The sequence below is a fragment of the Vombatus ursinus genome, unplaced genomic scaffold (genome assembly GCF_900497805.2).
Source record: "Vombatus ursinus unplaced genomic scaffold, bare-nosed wombat genome assembly UNPS02014813.1, whole genome shotgun sequence".
Classification (NCBI taxonomy): Eukaryota; Metazoa; Chordata; class Mammalia; order Diprotodontia; family Vombatidae; genus Vombatus; species Vombatus ursinus.
In genome coordinates this window covers 8,255,210-8,278,863 of record NW_020954591.1, presented here as the reverse complement: position 1 = coordinate 8,278,863, position 23,654 = coordinate 8,255,210, and the positions used below count along the sequence as shown (strand labels likewise).

Genomic DNA, 23,654 nt, shown 5'->3' with positions numbered 1-23,654 from the left:
CAGTTCCTGCTTTCAAGGAGCTCAAAGTCTAATGCGGCAGACAATATGCAAACAACTTTATACAAATAAAATTTTTGCAGAATAAATTGGAAAAAATCAACAGTGGGAAGGCATTAGACTAAAGGTGGATTGGCTTTCTGCAGCAGGTGAAATTTTAGCTAGGATGTAAAGGAAGCCAGGGAAGCCAGGAAGCAAAGATAAGGAAAGAGGGAGTTCTGGGCATGGGGGAAGACCAGAGAAAATGTGCAGTAAGGAGATGGAGTGTCATGTGTGAGGAATAGCAAAGAAGCCAGTGTCACTGGATCATGGACGTGGTGGGAGAGTAAGGTGTAAAAAGACTGGAAGGGTTGGAGGGGGCAGACTATAGAGGGCTGTGAATGTGAAATAGTATTTCATATTTGATCCTGGAGGTAATAGGGAGGACTGGAGTTTATTGTACTGAGGGTAGAAGGAGAGAAGAACATGAACAGATCAATTTGACAGCTCGGTGGAAGATAGACGGGGGTGGGCACAGACTTGGGACACCAACCAAAAGGCGATTTATTCTTTGGTAAACATGAAGCCCTCTGTTTGGTATGCAGAGCCCTTCCCACATGGTTCTTTCCTGTATTTCTTGTCTTTTTCCCTCCACCCACTGTATAGTCCATATACTTTTTGTTCTACTTTCCCTTCTCACTCAAGATGCTGCATTTCCCATCTCAGTGCCTTTACACTGTCTGTTCTCCACACCTACAATGCTCACCCCGGCCTCAAATGCTGCTTTCTGCAAGAGGCCCTTTTCAATCCCCTCAGCTTCTGGTGCCTTTGTCTCTAAGGTTACCTTATATCATTTATGTACCTATTTATATGCGCATTGCCTCTATTAGAATATAATCCTCTTGAGGGCAGGGGTAGTTTTTTTGTGTTTTTTTCTTTATAATCCCAGTATTTAGCACAGTGCCTAGCACATAGTACTACTTAATGAATAATAGTACTGATCGATTGTCACACACCTAATTTATTACTGTTTTTGCTCATTTGGACAGCCTGTCCCAATTAGAAAAGTATTTCCAATGTACTGTCGTCACTGTCCAACAATATTTGTAAGCATTTCCTGCATGTGGGTGTGTTTGTGTGTGTGTGTGTGTGTTTCTTTTTTTGGGTGGCTCGGGAAGCTTTCACAGAATAACAGAATGCCAGAGCAGAAAGGAACCTTAGAGAACATCTAGGCTGACCCCAGCATGTTACAAATGCGGAAAATAAGGTCCAGAAAGGATAAATGATTTGACCAAAATCACATAGCTAATCAGTGGCAAAGCCAAGACTTGAACCCAGGTTTCCTGCCTTCAATTCTAGAGCTCTTTCCACTACACCCTCCTTGCTTCTCTTGAATAGTTTAATTTGTGAGATCTGACTGGGCAGAGCCAAAGAGCAGCATTAAGGCACCACAACTTTGTCTTCCTAATAGTGCAGCAAGGAGTTCAAGCAGCATATGGGTCATTTTTACATAAGACCTCCTGGGAAAGTTAATGCTAGGTCACCACAGTTCTGGCCAGAAGAAAAATAAAAATAACTCATGTCTATATAACACTTTGAAATTTCAAAGTGCTTTGCTCAAAACAACTCTGTGAGAAAGGTAAGGCTGATATTATTAGCCTTTCTTTTAAACAGATGAAGAAACTGGTGCTAGAAGAGATTGAAAGACTTGCCCATGATCATAGGCCTAGTGTCAGAAAAAGGGTTTGAATGCACATTTCTTGATGCTAAGTTGAACATTTTTTTTCAGAACTGATATCCTAACAACTTACACTTGTGATTTAACATTTATAATGTGCTTTTTTCACAGCAACATTTTAAAGACATTTTAAATATAGCATATGAAACATAACGACAGTGCTATTTTGTCTTATCCTTACCAGATTCTTACAGTATAACTGTATTAAATATGTATCCAGGAAAGCTTTTTTCGGACTGTACAAGCTTCAAATACTGTAAGTAACTTTTTAGCACATTCTATATATCATCTTAATTAAAAAGGAAGACTAGAGATATGTTAAATATATACAAATAGATATAAATGTATGCTCGCACACACACACAGAGAAAGATACAAAGAGAAAGAGAGACAGACAGACAGAGATACTAGATAATAGAAAAATATCTGGCAAAAGATCATACCACAAATTACTTAGCCACTAAGCATGAAAAATAAAGGACTTCAATTTTCACGGATGAAGTTAAAATCTCCTCTGAACCTTCCTATTTTTAGGTTAAATAGCCAAAACTCCTTTAACCTTGCCTCTTTGGACCAATTACCCAATGTTATAATAATTTTTATTGCTCTATTCGAGGCCTACTTTAGGTCATCAGCACTCTTTCTTAAAATGCAGGGATCTTGACTAGATATACTAGTAAGGATGGAACTAGAGTGAGATATAGCGGAAGGATCACTTTGTAACTCTTGAACTTGTACTCGTGCTATTAATTTCCAAGAAGAGTACAGAGTGTTCAGGAGGACCAGCAACTCCAGTGTGAGGGCTTGCTGAGCCCTTCTCAGGGCTGCTGATCCACCTTCGGTGTCTACCTTTCACCCAATTCTCACCTGTGGCCATACCCAATCTTGGCAGACAGGGTAAACCAGATTGAGGGTAACCAACAGACCTCAAACCCGTCAGTGAGTTAGAGGGATGTCTACGCAAGCACATGAAAACTTCTCCTGGAGGAATGGGCAGATGAGAATGGTTTGTTCCAATAGTCATGAAGGCAGCTGAGGTAGGCGCTGTTGAACACTTAGAACTTGGTCAGGAAGGGAAGATGACAAGGTCATTCACTCCATCCAGGATCCCCCAGGGGTTCTGACTTTTATCTTGCTACTGGATTTTGATGACTCTGGAAGAGAGGGTGAGGCTGACAACTCTGTACAACTCTGCCTCACTTAAATCCAATTCACTTACTAGTCAAGACATTACCTTTGATGTCATTGGTATTCTTCAAAACGAAGGACAAATGACACACTATATTCTGATGCAACATATTTACCCCCACCTTATTTTTTTTAGTACTGCTACAAGTTCAAGTTAAGATAACGAGATTTGTTAAGTGCCTAATATGTGCCAGGAAGAATGCTAAACTCTGGGGATACAATGAAAGGCAAAAGACAGTCCCTGCCCTCAAGGAGCTCACAGTCTGATGGGGCAAAGAGTATGTAAACAACTGTGTAAGAACAAGATATATGCAGGATAATATGAAGATTATCTCGAAGGGAAGGCACTAGAATAATGACTCATATTCAACGAGTGGTTTTCTGTAACTCCCTATCCCTTCTTTTTTTTTCATCTTTTGTTCAATTCAGTTCAATCCAACAAAACTCTTATCAACAGCCTGTTATACACAGAGCACTGTCAACATGGACTTTTCAGTGATAGCTATATAGGTACAAAGTAACCACCCTAAGTAGCATATATTCTAACACAAACGACAAAACAGCTTGGGTCCAATTGACTTCCATGTTGTTCTGTTTATAGGTATCTCAGTCACAATTGTATTACCAGTCTCAGACCTGGAGTGTTTAAAGATTTGCATGAGTTATCATGGCTGTAAGTATCCCAATTCATATTTCCCCTATAAATACTATTTCTAGAGAATTCCCATTATGTGGCTTTGGATTGTTTCTGTTGTAATTTTATTCATTTTTCATTTGGTACCATATTACCATATAACCTAGACTGCTTCTACAAAGTCACATCAACAAATATTTATTAATCACTTACCAGGTGCCAAGCACTGTGCTAATTACTAGGGATACAAATCCAAGGAAAAAGATAGTCCTTTTTCTCAAGAAGCTTACATTCTAATAGAGGAAGTGAAGGTGGGTGAAGAAGATATCCACATTGGCACGTGATAGCTATATCCAGAAATCAGGGATGACTTGCTTAGGCCCTGAAAAATAAGGGATTCCCTGATTTTTTCATAGTCTCTCAGTTGTTGTTACTGATCTCTCCCTCCTCAAATTACTTTGTCTTTACCTAACTGTACTGTAAGTAGAATGTAATATAGAAAATGCATGTTCAGTAGGATGTAAACTCTCTTGGGTTGAGTGTAAGCTCCTTGAAGGCAAGGACTATCTTATTTTTGTCTTGGTACTCCCAACATCTATCACAGTGCCTTGCACATTATGTTTTTAATAAATATTTGTTGAATTATTCTGAATTGAACTGTACTTATTATCATAGGAACCATTTTTCTGGCTCTACCTCTATCAACACGGTGCAGCCTCACAACTAATATCTGTTCCCCTGGCACTACCCCCAAGTTTTTAGCTCTGTCATTATCATGACTAGAAAAAGGGTTGGGGCTTGAGGATTTCCTCACTTCAGTTGAGCTTTCTCACTGATCTCACTGACCTCTGATTTTGTTTTCTTTAAAATGTGACCTAGTACCAAAACAATGTTTTATTTTCATTTACCTTTTCAATTTCAATTTACCTTTCTCATGGACCTCTGATTTTAGTTTCTTCAAAATATGACCTACTACCAAAACAACTTTATATTAGTCCATCAGTACCAGAGAAAGAGAGATTGGATTCTTGTCTTCTAAGGAGGGTGAAATGACAGTATGGTTAAAAGCAGAGGGACGAACACTAGAGGTTTCTCATACAATGTGAACATGAGTTCAATTCTTTTGTTTTTCCTCCCATACCCACCCCTGCAAATTATGTAGAAGTTGTATAACATCTTATCTGACATTTGCTTGTACAACCTGTGAGAAAAAAAAACGTACTTCTACCAATATGTTTCCACTCTTATATTAGCTACCTTGGAAGCTCAGAACAAAATTTAGGAGGGTAATTAGTTCATCTCAGGCCTAACACCATCTGTTTCTCTGATCCTTTCTACATTTTTTATTTTTAATGGTCATGCTTCTCAAGTGATATTAAACCCCTTTTTTGCAAGTAGGTAGGGCATAAATCCTAAATAAAATATAATTTTAGTTCAACACTTAAGAAGTAAAAGAATCATCTGTCCCTTGCTAAGAATTATTTTCTGATACTATTTTTTCTATAGTTTACAAGTACTGTTAACACTGAAACTTCTTAATTATGTTTTTTGTCAGAATTCTAGATGACAACCCAATAACCAGAATTTCACAGCAGTTATTTACTGGATTAGATTCTTTGTTTTTCTTGTAAGTACAAATTCATTTCTCCATCTGTTTAGTAGTACCTAATTCAAACATACAAAGAGGTTCAATAACATTTTCATTTAAATGTCCATAATTCACAAAATGTATAGTGATTTTATATGCTTTGCTGATGACACCCTCCTGACCACCCCATAAAGGTAATCAAACTCCGAAGGGGTGTATTGTTTTCCTCCCAAGCCTGATGACTGATATTCTTTCTATTCACTTTGATTTGATTTTGGTTTAAGGTATACTTTTATTTTTGTTGGCTACCAAGCTAGTGTCCATTTTTCACATACTTAGTGCTTAAATCTGACAGGATCTTGGCTCCAACACATTTTTTTTTTCTCCATAGGCACAAAGAAAACAAGTCAGAAAATAATCTCCACAAATCACTTTAAACAAAGCATTTTCCTCCCAACAGTGCTAATAGGTAGATAGTACCTATAGTCAAGGATGTGTTGGTAAATGTTTAACAACCAGATGTCTGGGGGAGCGGAAATGTATGCATGGCATACTTTTAAGTTTACTCTGCATTATTGCTATTTTCTCCATCACTTTCTTAAGTCCACACAATCAACAAAACATTAAATCAAGCCCTGATTTGTAGCACTTGTCAGTTTTCAAGGACTAATGATCCCACTAAAAATCTGGTTCCAGCACACCCCTGAATCCCTAAACACTGAAAAATGTAATTTGCATTTTCATTTTCATTCATCCACTGCGTGCCTCAGGGCAAATCACTTACCTTTACTGAGTTTTAGTTTTATAGTAAGTCTTTGACAAAGACTGGACCAGAACTCAGGTCTCTCAATTCTAAGCCCAATGTTCTTTCCACTACACATCCAGGAAAAATACAACACCTTTTGTCTTTTAAAAAAAAAAACCTTGCTGATAACTGCACTTTTCCCAGTGTTTATTAATGCACAGGAATGGATTACTAGTAAAAACAAATAGGTTTCTTTGCTGTAGGAATTACAGTATCATTTTTTTACATGTCAAAGTGAGTGCTGCAGTATTATGAACCAGACCCTCCATCTTAACCTGCATGAGAGATGATTTTCTTTACATCCTTCTCTCTGCAGCACTTCAGACTGAATGCCACTCCCAGCAGAGTTCCCAAATCCTTGGAAATTAAGTATTCCTTTGCTATGTTGAGTGTATGTTTTCATAATTATAACAATAAGGAAAATTATCATTTGGAGTTATGTATACCTTAAAATTATTGCTACATATATGATCAGATGTATACATGCATATACATGCTTATATATGTATATATGTAATTAATTTCATTTCACAAAACTGAACAAGATGGCATTTTGACTGAGGTTATCATATTCATATTTACCCATTCTTAGTTTCTTTTCCAAAGTCTGGTTCTCTTTTTTCGTTACCAGATAGAGAACAGTTTGAAAAAAAAATATTTTCTTATCCTAAAAGAACTTTGAAAGGCACCATTAGCTAGGAGTTTGAGAGCTGGCCCAGGCACAGAGAAGACCTGGGTCTAAGTCTTACATCCGGCATATATTAGCTGTCCGACTCCTGCTACATATGACCCTGAGATAAGGCTCCTACAGGGACCAGGTATGGACTTCAATCTGCACCCACAAGACCTGCTGGCAAGATTTCTACCTTTTTCTGCACCCACCTGATCTCCAGCCTCAGATGAGAAGAGAAATGAGACTTTTTCATTAACCCTGTGCCTTCTCCTGCTGCCTCACATGTCCCCTCAGGAGAAAAGAGGGAAGTTGGTGGAGAGCAGGACTTCCATCTCCTGTTCTGCTGTCTCTTACTAATCTCTAGCCTTCGGAGAAGTAGGGAAATGGGACCTCCCATCTGATAACTGACCATGTGCCTTTCATCACATGTTGTACTTGTTTCCAGCCTCATCTCCAGCTTCCTCTGAGAAGAGAAACAATTCCTTCCACTCAGTGATGAACATCCTCATACCTGTCATACCTTACATACTCAAGTGATTCTGAACCTCTGTAGATCATTATCCAAACCCTATTCCCCATCCCCCATCACTCAATTCCTTATTCCCATCCCTTTCAACCCTCCCACCCCAAAGTCCCAACCAAATTCCACCTATTCCTTTCACTGTGCTCTCTGGAATGCCTGCTCCATAGGCAACAAATTTCCCTTCCTCCTAAATCTTTTCCTCTCCTCTCCCACTCCTTCCATATTCTTGTTATCACCAAAACCTGATTCCCCTGATGATACAACCTCCATGGCCATGCTTACCAATACTGGCTGCACCTTCACTCACTCATTTCCCTAAGTCAAAGTGGAGGAGTTGGAATACCCCTTAGTCCCCATTGCCACTTTCAGGTTCTTTCTTTACCTCTATCTCTCAGAAACCTCTATTCCTCTGAAGTTCATGCAATTCATATTACCACCTAATCAAAATTCTAGTAGTTATTGTATACAGTTCCCCAGGTCTTTCTCCTTACTGCCTCAATGAGTTTGGTACCCAGCTCATAATTTTTCTTCCCTCCACATCTCCTGCCCTTACACTATGGGACTTTAGTGTACATATTGACTCTCCCTCAAACATCCTAACCACTCAGTTTCTCAGTCTACTCACTGAACACATCAGCCACATACACAGATGGTTATATCCTTGACTTTTCCATCACTCACAAACACACTACCACCATGTTCAAAAATCTCAAAATCCCCTTCTCTGACCATAATTTATTAACTTTCCACCTTTGCTACTGCCTGTCTCTTCCCTTAATAAACCTCTCTCTTCCTCCACACCATGATCTTCCAATTCCTCAACCCCTCAGTTCTCTCTCAGGTCACATCCACTGTATTAGTTACTCTCTCCTCTTCTCCTTTCTTTCCTTCCTTTGAGACATCTGCGAGGCACAGTGATAGAGCACTGGGTCTGGAGTCAGGAAGACCTAAGTTCAAATCTAGATCAGATTTTTACTAGCTATCTGACCCTGAGCAAGTCACTTAACCACTGTCATCCTCAGTTTCCTCAATTGTAATGTAAGGGTAATCATAATACCTGCCTCTCAGGTTTGTTGTGAGGATAAAATCAGATTATGTTTATAAAATGCTTAGCTTTGTGCCTCACAATTAAGTACTTAATAGATTTCCTATTCCTTTCCTTTCCCTTCCCCTTTCTCTGTTTTGACCCCTTGGTCATTTCAAGTGTACATTGTCCTCTTGAATCCCTGGACCCCTTATCATATTACTAATTGTGCCCTATCGAGCCTCAACTTTGGATCATTCCCACCATTTGCAGCCTTTACTGCTAAACAAAGGTAGAGAAAATCACACGACCATTTTGACTGAATATATTACAAAATAATGTTACATAACCTCAATTGGGTCCTCACTGCTTCTACGTAATACTTCTACACTTCACTTATCAGCTTACTATCCCGCTGTCCTTCCAAACCCTTTCATACCTCCTCAAACTTCCCATTGTTTTTCCTCTCCCTACTCTCTCAGCTAAGAACTTTGCCTCATATTTTACAGGAAAAAAATTGAGGCCATTTGCTGAGAGCTCCATCTTCTCCCTCTTCCTCATCTAATATCACTCAGATGACTTTTGCCACTATGTCCTCCTTCACCCTTATCTCACACAAACAGATGGTCTCACTCCTTACCAAAGTTCTCCAACTCCCTACTAACACAAGGGATCCTATTCCATCTTGTCTCCTCTAACAGATTTCCCCCTCTGTCATCCCCACTCTGTTATTTATATTTAATGTCTCCCTGTCTACTAACTGCCTCCCTATTACATATATACATGCCCATGTATGGGCCATCCTCAAAAAAAAACCCTCTCTTGATCCTTCTAACCCTGCTATCATCCTGTGTCTCTTTCGTCCTTTGTAGCTAAACTAAAAGGTCATTTACAATAGGTGCCTCCACTTTCTCTCCCCTTACTCTCTTCTTACTTCCTTAAGAAAGCTCCCAACCTCATTATTCCACCAAAACTTTTCTCTTCCAAGTTATCGATGATCTCTTAATTGCCAAACCCGACGGCCTTTTCTCAGTCCTCATTCTTCTTGGCCTCTTTGTAGCCTTTGACATTGATTACTCTCTTCTTGATACTCACTTCTCTCTAGATTTTCAGGTTACCACTCTCTCCTAGTTTTCTTCCTGCCTATCTGACTGCTCCTTCCCAGACTGGATCCTCATCCAGGTCGTATCCTTTAATTGTAGGTGTCCCACAGGGTTCTGTTCTGAGCCCTCTTTTCTTCTCCCTCTATTCTAATTCACTTGGTGATCTTACTAGTTCCCATGAATTTAATTACTAGCTCTATGCTAATGATTTTCAGATCTGCCCATCCTAATCTAGCTTCTCTGCTGACCTCTGATCTTCCATCTCCAAATGCCTTTCAGACATCTCAAACTGGATGTCTAGTAGACATCTTAAACTCAACACATCCAAAACTGAACTCATTATCTTTCCCCTTAAATCATCCCTCACCCCCTTCCTAATTTCCCTATTACTTTCAAGGGTAACACCATCCTTCCAGCCCCTCAGGCTTGTAGCCCAAGTGTTATTCCTGACTCCTCATGACCTTTCACACCACCACCCCCAATCCAATATATTGCCAAAGTCTGTTGATTTCATTGTCACCACCCTAGTGTGGACCCAAATCACCTCAGTCTTGGCTATTGCAATAACCTGTTGATGAGTCGGTATGCTTCAGTTCTCCCCCCACTCTAATCCATCCTCCATTCAGCTACTAAAGTGATTCTGCTAAAGCACAGATCCAACCATGTCACTCCACTACTCAATAACTTCCAGTATTCCCTATCACCTCCGGCATCAAATACAAAATCGTCTGTTTGGTTTTCAAAACCCTTCATAACCTAGCCCTTACCCATACTTTTCTAATCTTCTTATACTTAACTCCCACCACATACTCTTTGATTCGGTGACATTGGCCTCCTTGCTCTTCCATGAACAATACACTACATCCCTCAACTCTGGGCATTTTTTCTGGCTGTCTCCCATGACTAGAATACTCTCCCTCCTCATCTTTACCTACTGGTTTCCCTGGCTTCCTTTAAGTCTCAACTAAAATCTCATCTTCTGCAGGAAGCCTTTCCCAACTCTTCTGACTTCTAGCATCTTCCCTCTTTTAATTATTTACTATTTATCCTGTAAATAGTTTATTTGTACATACTGGTTTTCTGTTGCCTCCCTTGTTAGACTATGAGCCCCTTGGGGGCAGTGACTGTCTTTTGCCTTCATGTATGCCCAATGTTTTGCAAAATGCTGGACATATACTTGTTCAGTCATCTTCAGTCATGCCCAACTCTTTGTGACCCTATTTGGCAATGATACTAGAGTGGTTTGCCATTTCCTTCTCTAGCTCATTTTACAGAGGAAGAAACTGAAGGCAAACAGAGTTAAGTGACTTACCCAAGGTCATACTGCTAGTAAGTCTCTGAGACCAGATATGAACTCAGGAAGATGAGTCTTCCTGACTTCAGGCTGTTTACTTTATCCACTGTATCACCAAGCTGCCCCCTTGCCATACCATAAGTGCTTAATAAATGTTTATTGATGGACTGACTGACAATTTAACCTAACAGTGCCTTCAGGTTACTCAACAATATTCTCTGAGTTTCTGATTCATATGGGTGGAAGGAGTTTTTAACACCCAAAGTGTCCCACATAGTTAAATATATCATACTTCCAGTCCTTTGAAAAAAAAAAAGAGGCTCTTTAAGTCACCAGATGTCAGAATGATAAGACCAACAAAACTTCTCAGCTAGATCAGGGTTTTGTTTTGTTTGAGGATATCAAATTTTATTTCTAATTAATATTTTCCTTTTATAAAGGTCTATGATCAATAACCACTTGGAAGCCCTCCCCGAGGAGATGTGTAACTACATGCCTCATCTTAATTGGATGTAAGTAACCATTACAGTAAAGTTCTAATTGCTTATTCATTCAGATGAATAAATCAGAGCTGAAGTGATGAAGATTTTATCTTTACAACAACAAAGTTTGAACAAAAAGTAAACCTGCAAATACATTAGTAATAGCTAAATCTTAACTCAGAAATCATGATCATTTTGTTGTCATCGTCTAGTCGATTAATTGTGTTCTACTCTTCATGACCTCATTTGGGGTTTTCTTGGCAAAGAAACTAGAGTAGTTTGACATTTCCTTCTCCAGCTCATTTTACACATGAGGAAACTGGGACAAACCGTTAGTTAGGGTCACACAGCTAGTAAATGTCTAAGGCCAGATTTGAACTTAGGTCTTCCTGACTCCAGACCTAATGCTCCATCCACTGAGTGACCTAGCCCCCCTAAGGTTTTTTTTTTAATTTTTTGTGAACTTACTCATGAAATAGAAACATTTCAATATAACAAAAACAAGCAAGAGGAGAAAAATTGTGTTGTAAAATTCTGTGACTTTGTTTAAGAAGGTAATATATAAAACTGATCAAGGTAATAATAAAATTGCTAGTATTACTTTCTATACTTACATTTTTTTCTTCTTCACATTTAAAAAAAGTTTTATTGCTGCTCTTTTTGCATATCTATCCAATAAGATATTCTCAAATATGTCATTTAGTTTTTCATCTCTACTTTCTGTTTCAATCACTTGCTTTGACAAAAACCATTATGTGGATTGTAAATGAGCCATATTCCAGTGTTGTTCCTACTGTTGTAACTTTCCATTCAGTTGAGAAAAGAAAAATGAAACTTAGACACACACACACACACAAAAACAGAATAGGAAGAACTGGCTATCTACCTGTGTGTCCTTGGGCAAGTCACAAGCTCCCAGTTTCCTGTATTGTAAAATTATGTGATTAGACTAGACGATCTCAAGCACTATATCTATGAGGTTATGACTAAAGGACCTTCTGACCTTGCTCTCCAACTCCATGCAAAGGAAAAACAGAGAGGAAGGTAAAGATCACAGAATTCCAGAATTTCAGTAGCCATCAAGTCCACTGTTTTCTACAAAATACCTGCTGAGTTTTCATCTAGCCTTTGATAGAAGATTTCCACTAAGGGAGAACACCCTACTTAGAGTGGTAGTCCATTCTACATTGTTTTGGGGTTTTTTTGGAAGGGGTTTGACTAGGCAATGGGGGTAAGTGACTTGCCCAGGGTCACACAGCTAGTAAGTGTTATGTATCTGATGCTAGATTTGAACTCAGGTCCTCCTGACTCCAGGGCCAGTGCTCTATCCACTGCACCACCTAGCTACCCCAGTCCATTCTACTTTGGACAGTTCTAATTGTCAGGAAGGTTTTCCTTACATCAGGCTAAAATCTGCTTCTTTTCAATGTTCACCCATTGCTCCTAGTTCTCCATTTGAAGGACACACAGAATGTCTAGTTCCCCTTGCTTGGCAGTCATTTTCTTTTTTTTATTTTCTTTTAATTTATGGAACAAAACAAACATTTCCAAACATACTACAATAAAAAAGATGATTGTACATGAAATTGCAAGTCTAATATGCACAATTTGCTATTCCTTTCAAATATACAACAAAGTTATCATGTAAATTTCTTTTTTTTTCCCTCCTCCCCAACTCCTGCCTCACCCTAGAGATAGCTACCATTAGACACAAAATGACAAAATCTCAATGATACCTATAAGATGAAATATGCATCGTTGCATTAGGATCTCTAATTCTTCCCATTTTTAACCTTCACTTTGTATTTATATATATATATATATAATTATTCAATATATATATTTATGCTTCTATTTATCAGTTCTTTCTCTGGATGCAGATAACATCTTTCTTCATATGTCCATAGTTAATTTGGGTATTTTTAATAGTCAAAATAACTTATTCACTCAAAGTTGCTCTTAAAACAACGCTGCTGTTATTGTATACAATGTTCTCTTGGTTCTGCTCATTTTGCTCTTCATTATTTCATGCAAGTCATTCCATATTTTTCTATAATTATTCAGCTTATCACTTCTTATAACACAATAGTATTGCATCATAATCGCATACCACAACTTGTTCAGCCATTCCCTAATTGATGGGCATTGTATTTTCCAGTTTTTTGCCACCACAAAAAAGCTGCTATAAATATTTTAGAACATATTGGATCTTTTCCTTTTACCCTAATTATCTTTGGAAATAGACAACATCTACCATGATTTCTATTGCCTTTATTTTCCTGGTCTCCCTCCTCTGGGTTATTTCCAGGTTATCCACTTCCTTCCTAAAATATGGTTCCAAGAATCAAACATAATGCTCTGGGTATATTCTGACCATAGTAGAGAATTGCAAGATATGACTTCCTTTATTCTGGAAAACTATAAGCCTGGGTTGGAATTATTTTTTGGCTGCCTTAGTTCAATGTTGACTCACATTGAAATTTTAGTCTTTTAAAACTCCAAGTCTTTTTTCACAATAAATTGTTGTTTAGCCATACTATTTCCATCTTATACTTATGAAGGTGGTTTATTTTAACCTCTGAGGGATTTTACTTTAATATTAATTTTAATTTCATCTTCTTAGTTTGGGCATTTTAATATTAATTTTAATTTCATCTTCTTAGTTTCAGCATTTCATTTAAATTGACTAATTATATCCTGTGGGGGAGGGAAAAATGCTCATTTTTCATCCAGTTGTTCCTCATGGTACCAGAGCATCCAAAATGAAGATCCTGAATGAGTTTCACAGTGTAGCTCCTCATTTCACCTGCAAACACACAATTCACATTATCTTCCAGTAGACAGCTAGACTTAAGGTTCCTTAAGAGTCTTCATCCTCTAAAAGAATAGCTGACGAGCCGCCATCAATGTGTTTACCTTTATTAGTTAGCCAGAGACACAATCAGTTCAAAACAAAAGCATTTAATGTGGTAAGAAAAATAACAACAGAATATCCCTCACACACCATAAACCTAGGGTGTACCCACAGGTATACACAATATCAGTGGGAAGAATGGACACACATAGTAAACACACAAGAAAAGTTACACACAAGGAATTAACGTGACCAAGGTGGACAAATGGAGAGATATACCTTTAGGGAATACATGTAGAGAGGCAACTCATACCTTTGATGACACATTTATGGAAGTTTCTTATCCCTCTATTATCCAACTATCCTTATAGAATTTTGGCCATGGAACTTAATCACTCCTTTCTCTGACCTTCTTTCCTAAGATCTAGGTAGGATGTGAATAGAAGTATGCCTGGCTTTCCTCTTATTTTCTATCATAAATGCTAAATATGTAGTGTTTGCTTCTTTTGCCCTAAAGTTTTCATCATTTCTACTTTAGTGATGAATTCTTCATTATTGTTCTAAAATTAATGTTTTCCTTTTTTGTTTCCTGTATCTTTTGAAAAATAAAATTGTCACTATAAGCATGTCAAGAATTTATCAACTACTCTGTTTTTGGCAGAGAGAAAATCACAGCAGATGTCTAGATGGTTAAAGTTCCTCATCACTACTATAGCATCCCTTTCTGCCAAAATTATAAACCATTTCCTGAATTTCTCACCTATATTATTTCCTCCACTTAGTGGTTGGTGGTATATTTCCAGGACAATGTGGTTTCTCTTCTCTCTCTCTCTTGATCCTCACCCAAATGGTCTCCACTATGCTTTTCACTTTGATTCCTGGATTTTCTTATATAAGTAAGAAATATACAATGCTACTTAATCACCTTTTTTTAAAAAAAAATCTAAATCTTTTCCTTTTGCATAAGTTATATCCTTCCATAGACATATAGTCTGATCATGAGTGCTCTCCTACCAAATCTCAATGATAACTATAAGATGAAATATGCATCATTGCATTAGGATCTTTAATTCTTACCATTTTAACCTTCACTTTGTATTTTTCTATATAGATATCTGAGCTCAAGGGCAGCTAGGTGACACAGTGGATAGAGTGCTAGTCCTGGAGTCAGGAAGACCTGAGTTCAAATCCAACCTCATTCACTAGCTGTGTGACCCTGAGCAAGTCACTTAACCCTGTTTGCCTCAGTTTTCTCATCTGTAAAATGAGCTGGAGCAGGAAATTGCAAACCACTCCAGTATCTTTGCTAAGAAAACCTAGGTCACATCAGGTCACAAAGAGTTGGAAACATTACTAAAAAACAAAAATCTGAACTCATGAGCTTTATCAGGGGAAGAGGAGGGGACAAGCATTTATATAGTACCTACTGTGTGCCAGGCACTTTGCTAAATGCTTTATAAATATTAGCTCTTTGACCCTGAGAGATAGATGCTATTATTATCCCTATTTTACAGCTGAGGAAATTGAAGGCAAACCGAGATTGTAATTTATTCAGGGTCACACAGCTAGTAAACGTCTAATGTCATGTTTGAACCAAGGTCTTCCTTACTCCAGACCCAGTGTTCTATCCACTGCACCACCTAGCTACATCTTCTTCCTGGGCATATCTGCTGCTATTTTTCTTGTCATGTTGTACCTGCTACTTCCCACGGTATCTGGGAGTACAGGGACAGATAAATCCCCTGCTTTATTCCAGGCAGACAGCTAGGTGGCACAGTGAATAGGCCTGGAGTCAGAAAGACTCATCTTTAAAGTTTGGCCTCAGACACCTACTAGCTGTGTGACCCTGGGCAAGTCACTCAACCCTGTTTGCCTCAGTTCTTCACCTGTAAAATGAGCTGGAGAAGGAAACGGTAAAACTTTCCAGCATCTCTGCCAAGAAGATGCTAAATGGTGTCACAAAGAGTCAGACATGACTGAAAGATAATCAAACAACAAATATTCCAGGCACTATGCCAGATATATGTGGACAGTTTTCTCTCTTTCTCCTTTTTCAATTGCAAGAACTCTAGTTCAGTCTATACGCAAATCTATTTTTATCAACCTTCATTTGATTACCTTTCCTAGAATTAGATTTCTACTTTCATCTCAGTCTTTACTTGCTAACTGCCCCCAAGCTCTTTATTCACTCTCTGCCATTTAGACAGAACTCTGCCCAGAAACTGAAACCCAATAGGCAATAATGATGAGAGAACCTCAGTCCATGGGGTACTTGCATAGGCTTCCACATCCCCAAAAGGGACCTGTATGGAAAGATATGGGCAGCTCAGTGACGCTGTAGATGGAGCAACAGGCCTGGAGTCAGGAAGACCTGAGTTCAAATCTTGCCTCAGACACTAGCTGTGTGACCCTGGGCAAGTCACTTAATCCTGTTTGCCTCAGTTTCTTCCTCTGTAAAATGAGATGGAGAAATAAATGGCAAACCACTCCAGTATCTTTGCCAAGACCCAAAAGGGGTCACAAAAGAGGACGTGACTGAAAAATTACTAAATAAAAACAATTGGAAGATATATGCAGAGAGTCATAGACAAATAAGAGCTTTTTTAAAATATCATAGTATCAAGAGCGGGAAGGGACCTCAGAAATCAACCAATCCAACTGTTAAAGATCCATTCACACATTGGTCTGAATTTTTGTCCAAGATCTGGGTCAGCTTGCCCCCTGCACCACTACCCCCTCCCCAGGACACTTTTCCCCCCTACATAGCAGAATCATACCGTTCAGATATACAACATCTAATAAGATTCTTTCCTCTTTTCTACCTAAATACTATAATCGCTTCAGCTAGGGAGACACTAGGCCTGAGGGCATATACAATTTCTCATGTGACCTGATATCCTGGCTAGTTACCACATAGGACCCTTATCTTCACTGTTCCCTATCTTTCTAAATCAAGGTCCATCCTAGGGGAAAGCCCAGCCCTCTGGGGAGCCAGAATGAGATTCTCCCACAAATTGTCCAGGATCCATAGTTCAGCATACCCTGACTCAATCGCACTCAGCACTGTTTCACTGCTGCTATTCTCTCTGATTCATACCTCTAAGCTCTGACTCAACACTGTTGCTCACCCCCTAACTCTGTCCACACTCCGTTTTCTGCAGACTTCATACTCTACTCTTGAAATACTTCACCCCAAATACCCAGGGGATGCTGACACTGTGCCAACATGCAGGCAGCCTCGAGAGAACCCTTGACATGCTTTTAGAGCCCTGGTAGTCATCCATGGCAGTAAGCATGAGCAGCTACCGGTCATTTCCCCTTTCCAAGCTGTCTGTCTTTCAAATTGATCATCTCTAAAACCTAACTCTGGCCTCTTCATTTTACAGATGAAACTGAGGACCAGAGGTAGGGAGTGACTTGCCTGAAGTCACACAAGATAGCTAAACTAGGGTTCAAAGCTAGGGCCTGGAAGGAGGATGAACTGAACCTCAAATCTAGCTATGCCACTTACCATCCATGTGACCTGGGGTGAGTCACTTCATCTCACTGACAAAGCTTCAGTTTCCTTGTCTATAAAATAAGAGTTGAACTAAATGGCCACTGGCATTCTTCTAGGAGCAAGTGAGGCAGGGTAGTGGGTTGAGCATCTCCAGTTTAGAAAGCAACAGACGCCCTAGGGCTGGTAGTCTTTGCCCCAGCGATTGTCAGTGGTTCTCCTGGCTGTTCCATGTTCTAGGAAACTGTCTTGCATTCAACCTTCAGAGTCATTCTCTGGCCCTGCCTTAAACACTTCTCAGATACGGTACACTTAGCACAGTGCCTGGAGATAGAGAGAGACATAGAGAGAGAGAGAGATTGAAAAAGAGTTATACAGAAAGATGCAGATAGATATAGAGATAAATAGATAGAGATAGATACAGATACATATGGAGACAGAGATAAACAGATGGAGATAGAAAGATAGAGAAGATGATAGAGATAGAGAGAAATAGAGATATAGATACAGATAGAGAGATAGATATAAAGATAGAGATAGAGAGAAAGAGACAGAAATAGAGAGATAGAGATAGACATATGGAGATGGATAGATAGATAATAGAGAAAGAGAAAGAGAGAGGTTGATTGATTGATTAATTGATATATGCTTACTTCCTTTGGCTCTGCCTTACCTTGCCCTCTTATCTGGTTTCTGGATAACTGACCCAACCTGCCTGACCACTCTAATGCCCTACCAGAAGTCCCTTATGACAATGACTAGAGGATCTGAAAGCTTGTAACCTCGGCTCCCTCCCCATCTGGCTAAACAGGAACAATAGAAAGAAGAGACGTACAGTATCCATAGATGACCTACAGTATTTGCAGATGACCCAGGCTTAATATGAGACTGAAATTCCTGCTTTTGTCAAGAAGCCTACTTTACCACTTGCATGTGTTACCAGAAAGGTGACGTAACAGCGCCTGGAAATAAGAATACATGCTTTCTGTTGTATTTGGTGGTCCTAAGGCTTTTATGAGATTACTGTGTTTATCTTAAACACATTTTAGGAATGATGTGGAAAAATTAGAGAGCCCAGAGAAGAACAAATTGGTCTTGCAAGGAAAGAACAAAGGAGTTGGAGGCTTTTAGTCTGAAGAGCAGGCTAAATGAAAACATAATAACCGTCTTCAAATCTGTAAGGGATTAAGTGGGAGGGGGCTGGCTCTCCAACGTCTGGGAGGAGTAGAGGAGACCTTGAGTGAACAGCTTGCTGGATGACTGGCAAGAAGGGAGTCCTCTGAAATGGAGGCATCCATTCCTTAACTCTTCAGAGCACTAACCTGTCATTTCACCGTGTTACTGAAGAATCTCTAAAAGAAGACATGACGGGTAAGGTCGTCACGTGGAACCACTCAGAGGAAAACAATCTCTGCTCTTGAAATACAGTGCTAATGCTGGCTTCAAGGACAAAACATCAAGAGGGGACACAGAGCTCATCACTCTAACCTCGCCATCAGCAACTGGGAAGAGGGCCAGGAAGAAAGGGAGGGAGTGAGGATGGGCTTGGAAGAGGCTGGCAGGGGCTCAGAATCAGATCCTCTGCTCCTTGATATGACATGTGGGTTTTCTTGGTTTTCAGGGATTTGGAAGGCAATCAGATTAAGTCCCTAATGAATTCCACCTTTCTGGCATGTGATGAGCTCACAGTCTTGTAAGTACCTAACAGACTTATTTGTGACTCAAGAATGAATACTGAATAAAAATGAAAAAAAAAAAAAAGCCCAGCATTTCAGTTACAGCTTAGATCTAGAAGTGTAAGCCATGAAATGACCTATGTATGAGGTCCTATTTACTGTTGTTTTTGTCAGTGAGTCAACAAGTATTAATTAATTTGTGCCAGGCCTTGAGCTAAGCATTGAGGATACAAAGAAGGGAGGGAGGGAAGATCCTGCCTTCAAGAAATGCACATTTTAGTGGGAAGGACAATATGCCAAAAAAAATTGTTTTTACATCACCATATATATGGTAAATGGGAAGTCATTTTAGAGGGAAGGCACCAATAATAAAGGGGATCAAGGAAGACAGCTTGCAGAAAGTGGGACTTGAGCTGTATCTTGCAGGAAGCCAAGAGGCAGGAATGAAGAGGGAGAGCCTTGCAGGCGTGGCAAATGTTTGTGCCCCAAACCTGGCCAAACTGATCTGTGAAACTTTGCCACTTTGAGGCAACAACCCCTTTCTTAACTTCATGGCTACCGCTTAAGAACCCTCACCACACAATCTTATTCAGACTGGCCATATTGCAGCATTAATGGGCAGCTGGGTGGCACAATGGATAGAGTGATGGACCTTATGTCAGGACGACCTGCCTTCAAATCCAGTCTCAAATACTAACTAGCTGTATGACCCTGGGCAAGTCACTTAAGCTCTGCCTCAGTTTTCTCATTGGTAAAATGAGGATAATAATACCACCTTCCTCCCAGGATTGTTTTGAGGGTAAAATGAAGTCATTTTTGCAAAGTGCTTTGCAAACTTTAAAGTATTATATAAAAGCTAGCTATTATTATTATCATCAGTGACAATAATTAAGGATAATCTTCAAATTGACTGGGAATTCATTCTGGCTTCTGCTTGGTTTCTTGGTGGTAATTATTTAGAAAATGTATTACTTTTAAAATATATATCTAGGATCATAGGATCATTGATTTGATACTGGAAAGGCTCTTAGAGGCCACTGAATCCAACTCCCTCAAGTAATAGATGAGGTTGAGCAAGCTTAAGTGACTTGCCTAGGGTCACACAGCTAGGAAATGTCTAAGGAGATGCCTGAACCCACAGCTTCCTGATTTTGAGTGCCCTATTCACATTATGCATTGCAACCCCTCATTTACAGAGCACAAAGTGAAGCTTGAAGAGGTGGGATGACCTGTGCAGAGTCACATGGATAGTAAGCAAAAGAATCTGGATTTGAACTCAGTTTGACTTCTCCAAATACCTTTTCTTTCCTTTCTAGCAAAAATAGAAAGAGCCCCATTGCCATTTTGCATGGCATTAATATAAATTTACATGAGAAGAGAGCAGTCCACTTACAAAGTGCAAATTATAACGTCTACTACCCTGAAAAGATGAAATGGGGAGGACATGGTATATGTCTTACCTATTATCCTTCCTTCACCTAAGAAAGGAAAACTGGAGTAGGAGAGACAGAAGATGTTAAACAAGTTACTCAGAATTTAATATTTGCTGATATCCTAAGAGGATGGGGTGAGTGGGCTCAGTTTTGTTCTTTCTTGCCTTCTCTCAGAGAAAAGTATCTTCCCCAGGGTCCCTCTATCTATGCGGTTATGCTCTCTGAGAATCTCTGAGTTTACATTGAGAAAGATCCAATTACCAAAATAACCAATGTTCAAAGTTCAAATGCATCCTCCCTTAGTCAATCACAGTCCATATATTGAATCACATTTCATTTAGCAGTATTGGCTGGGGGAGAAGATGATGGATGTTCTCATCACAGCAAACACCACTTGGTGGGAGACAAGACAGCAGCACTGTTTGTATTCTATATCAAGAGATGCTTTCTTCCTTCCCCATGGGACTTCAAAAAGAAGCATTAAATTAATCCTGGATCTATGACAGCTCACAGAATGGCCTAATTATGGGAGCATACAAAAATAACCAGCAATGACTCTTGATCTGTCTTTCAGGTTTCTTCCTAGAAATCGAATTGACTTTGTTCCAGACAAGACCTTTTCCTCATTAAAAAATTTAGGCGAACTGTAAGTAGTAGTGACTAGTAGGAAAATATTAAAACTTATAAAAATAAATTATATGTACTTCATGTAGGAATTTGGAATGACTGATATGGCTGCTAACATATTGACTTTCCCCTAGTAATGATCACAGTCCCATTTATCATTGGATATTCAAAATCAGAGTCATAACTAGGTTGGCGCTTATGAGCTATTGCCCCAAGACGGAAATTTTTAGAAGGCACCAACTGCCCCATCCTGGGGTACACTTCATCGCCTGACTCTTCAACCCCCTGTGATCTGTATAGCATCCCCATCCCAGAATACCTATTCCTTCTTCAGCAGCTTAGAAACCTTAAGGTGAACCAGGACACACTAACTACCCCTGATAGACAGATGATTCTACTCATTTCTGCTTCACCCTCAACAATCACTACCATTTGATTCAGGTACAGAAATTTCTAGTTATTGCTGTGTTAGAAATATCCTAGTCTAATGTCGTATAGGTATTCAATATCTACCATGAAAATAAATATAGGCCTGTGTCTGTTATATTTACGTGCAGCTAGGTAGTGCAGCAGATAAAGTGCTGGGCCTGAAGGCAGGAAGACTCATCCTCATGAGTTCAAATCTGACCTTAGACACTTAGGAACTGTGTGATCCTGGGCAAGTCACTTAACCCTGTTTGCTTCATTTTTCTCATCTGTAAAATGAGCTGGAGAAGGAAATGGCAAATCACTCCAGTATTTTTGTCAAAAAAACTCCAAAGGGGACAAAGAGTTGGGTACAACTGAAAAATGACTGAATGGCAAGAAAATTATGTTGAGGACAGGTCTAAAAATCAGGTAGTAGACTTAATGAGATAGATAATCTCTTCCATTTGGTTCTCATACTCTCTTTTCTTAGGAAGGAGAGGTACTCACAAGAATATGTATTTGAAATTGGAATTCAGAGTATATTTACTATAGAAAATCTTTTGAACCACCAAGTACTGAGCAACAGGTGAGGTTCCAGGGGTCAGCTCAGCCAGGATGGGGACACAAATGTTTTTAATGAATGGCCTCATTTTTTTGGGTAAAGTATGAAGTGAGAAGGTTGGGGAAGGCTTGTGAGAAGTGAAGTGAGAAGCTGTGAGAGGCTTGAGGAGAGACAGGGATGTTTGTGTGATGAGTGGGATTGTGAAATGATTAGGGAGGTATAAAAAGATTGCCTTGCTACAATGAGAACCCAGTTGAGATCATGTAACATAATTTGTAGTGGACTCAATTAGGATGGTTTCATGATTTTTTTTCCTAGTTCCATTCAACAGGACATGAAAGTAAGTGAAGACAGCAGATGGTGGAAGTCAGTCAGTCAGTCAATAGCCAGCTTGTTGACTGTTAACTAAGCAGTACATGAACATGAATGAGAGCAGCACAAGATGGTAGTAACATGAGGTTGTGGCTTGGCAAGGCATGCTCAGTGGTACAACAAGGAGGCAAAGGATTTGAGTGTGAGGGGTGGTGTGAAGTCGAATTGATTGACCAATGAGTTAAGAAAGGAAAAAGGAGGGTAGTAAAACCAGAGCAGAGGGAATGGCCTGCAAAAATAAAACAAAGAAACTAAGAGGTAGAGATCAAGGTAAAGATCAAGAACAGGGTTAGAGGTCCTAAGGCATAGGGGGAAAAAGAATGATAGAAGACTGTGATCAGATAAAAGAATTTCAGAGTTAGTGAATAAGAAAGTAAAACACTTGTGGATCACGGCAAGACCATCTGAATTGAGTAGATTAAAAACTTTGAAGTTAGGGTATGTATGTTGAAGTCCCTAGAATGAAGGAAGGAATTGAGGAAGAGAGACAATCTTTGAGCCAGGTCATTGTGGAAAGAAGAACAGTGTTCTGGGGAGTCAGTAGATAGCAGATATTGAGATCTGGATTGGATGATAAATTTGAACAACATGAACCTTAAACTAGGGCACATTGCACATAGAGAAAAAGTCTAGAAGTAGCCGTGGGAAGCAAGGAATATTCCATCTCCTCTACCACAACCGATGAGTAGAGAGGTATGAGTGAAAGTGGGCAGCCAGGTGGCACAGTGAATAGAGTGCCAGGACTTGGAGTCAGGAAGACTCATCTTCCTGGATTCAAATCTGACCTCAGACATTCACTAGCTGTGTGACCCTGGGCAAGTCACTTAAACTCTATTTGCCTCAGTTTCCTCATCTGTAAAATGAGCTGGAGAAAGAAATGGCAAACCGCTCCAGTAACTTTGCCAAGAAAATCCCAAATGAGGTCATGAAGAGTTGGATACCACCGACAACAACAGCAACAACAAGATATTTCTAGCAGAGTCATAAGTAGCAATTTCTCTGTTATGTGACCTTTGGTGATAAGGATACAGACCTTCCTCCTCTTCTGTCCTAATTTCGTTCTGTCCCCTCAAGTCCTCCTTTGTGACAACCAGAGAAGATTCCAATGGTTCGTGTTCTGTGGACTATTTGATCAGGACAAAGACCCCGCAGATCAGCTTCCCCCTAATTCTACTTGTGAATAGCACCCTTTTCAGAA

General features: G+C 39.4%; 1 protein-coding gene across 1 annotated transcript in view; it reads left to right on the top strand.

The window, feature by feature from the left end:
- RXFP2 (relaxin family peptide receptor 2) overlaps positions 1-23,654 on the top strand; it is an 85,504-nt gene that overhangs the window by 42,929 nt on the left and 18,921 nt on the right. Inside the window, exons 7-12 of the mRNA XM_027877598.1 lie at positions 1,899-1,970; positions 3,504-3,575; positions 5,092-5,163; positions 10,987-11,058; positions 19,000-19,071; positions 21,062-21,133. Of these exons, the coding sequence (XP_027733399.1) occupies positions 1,899-1,970; positions 3,504-3,575; positions 5,092-5,163; positions 10,987-11,058; positions 19,000-19,071; positions 21,062-21,133 (432 nt within the window). The remainder of the gene's footprint in view (positions 1-1,898; positions 1,971-3,503; positions 3,576-5,091; positions 5,164-10,986; positions 11,059-18,999; positions 19,072-21,061; positions 21,134-23,654) is intronic.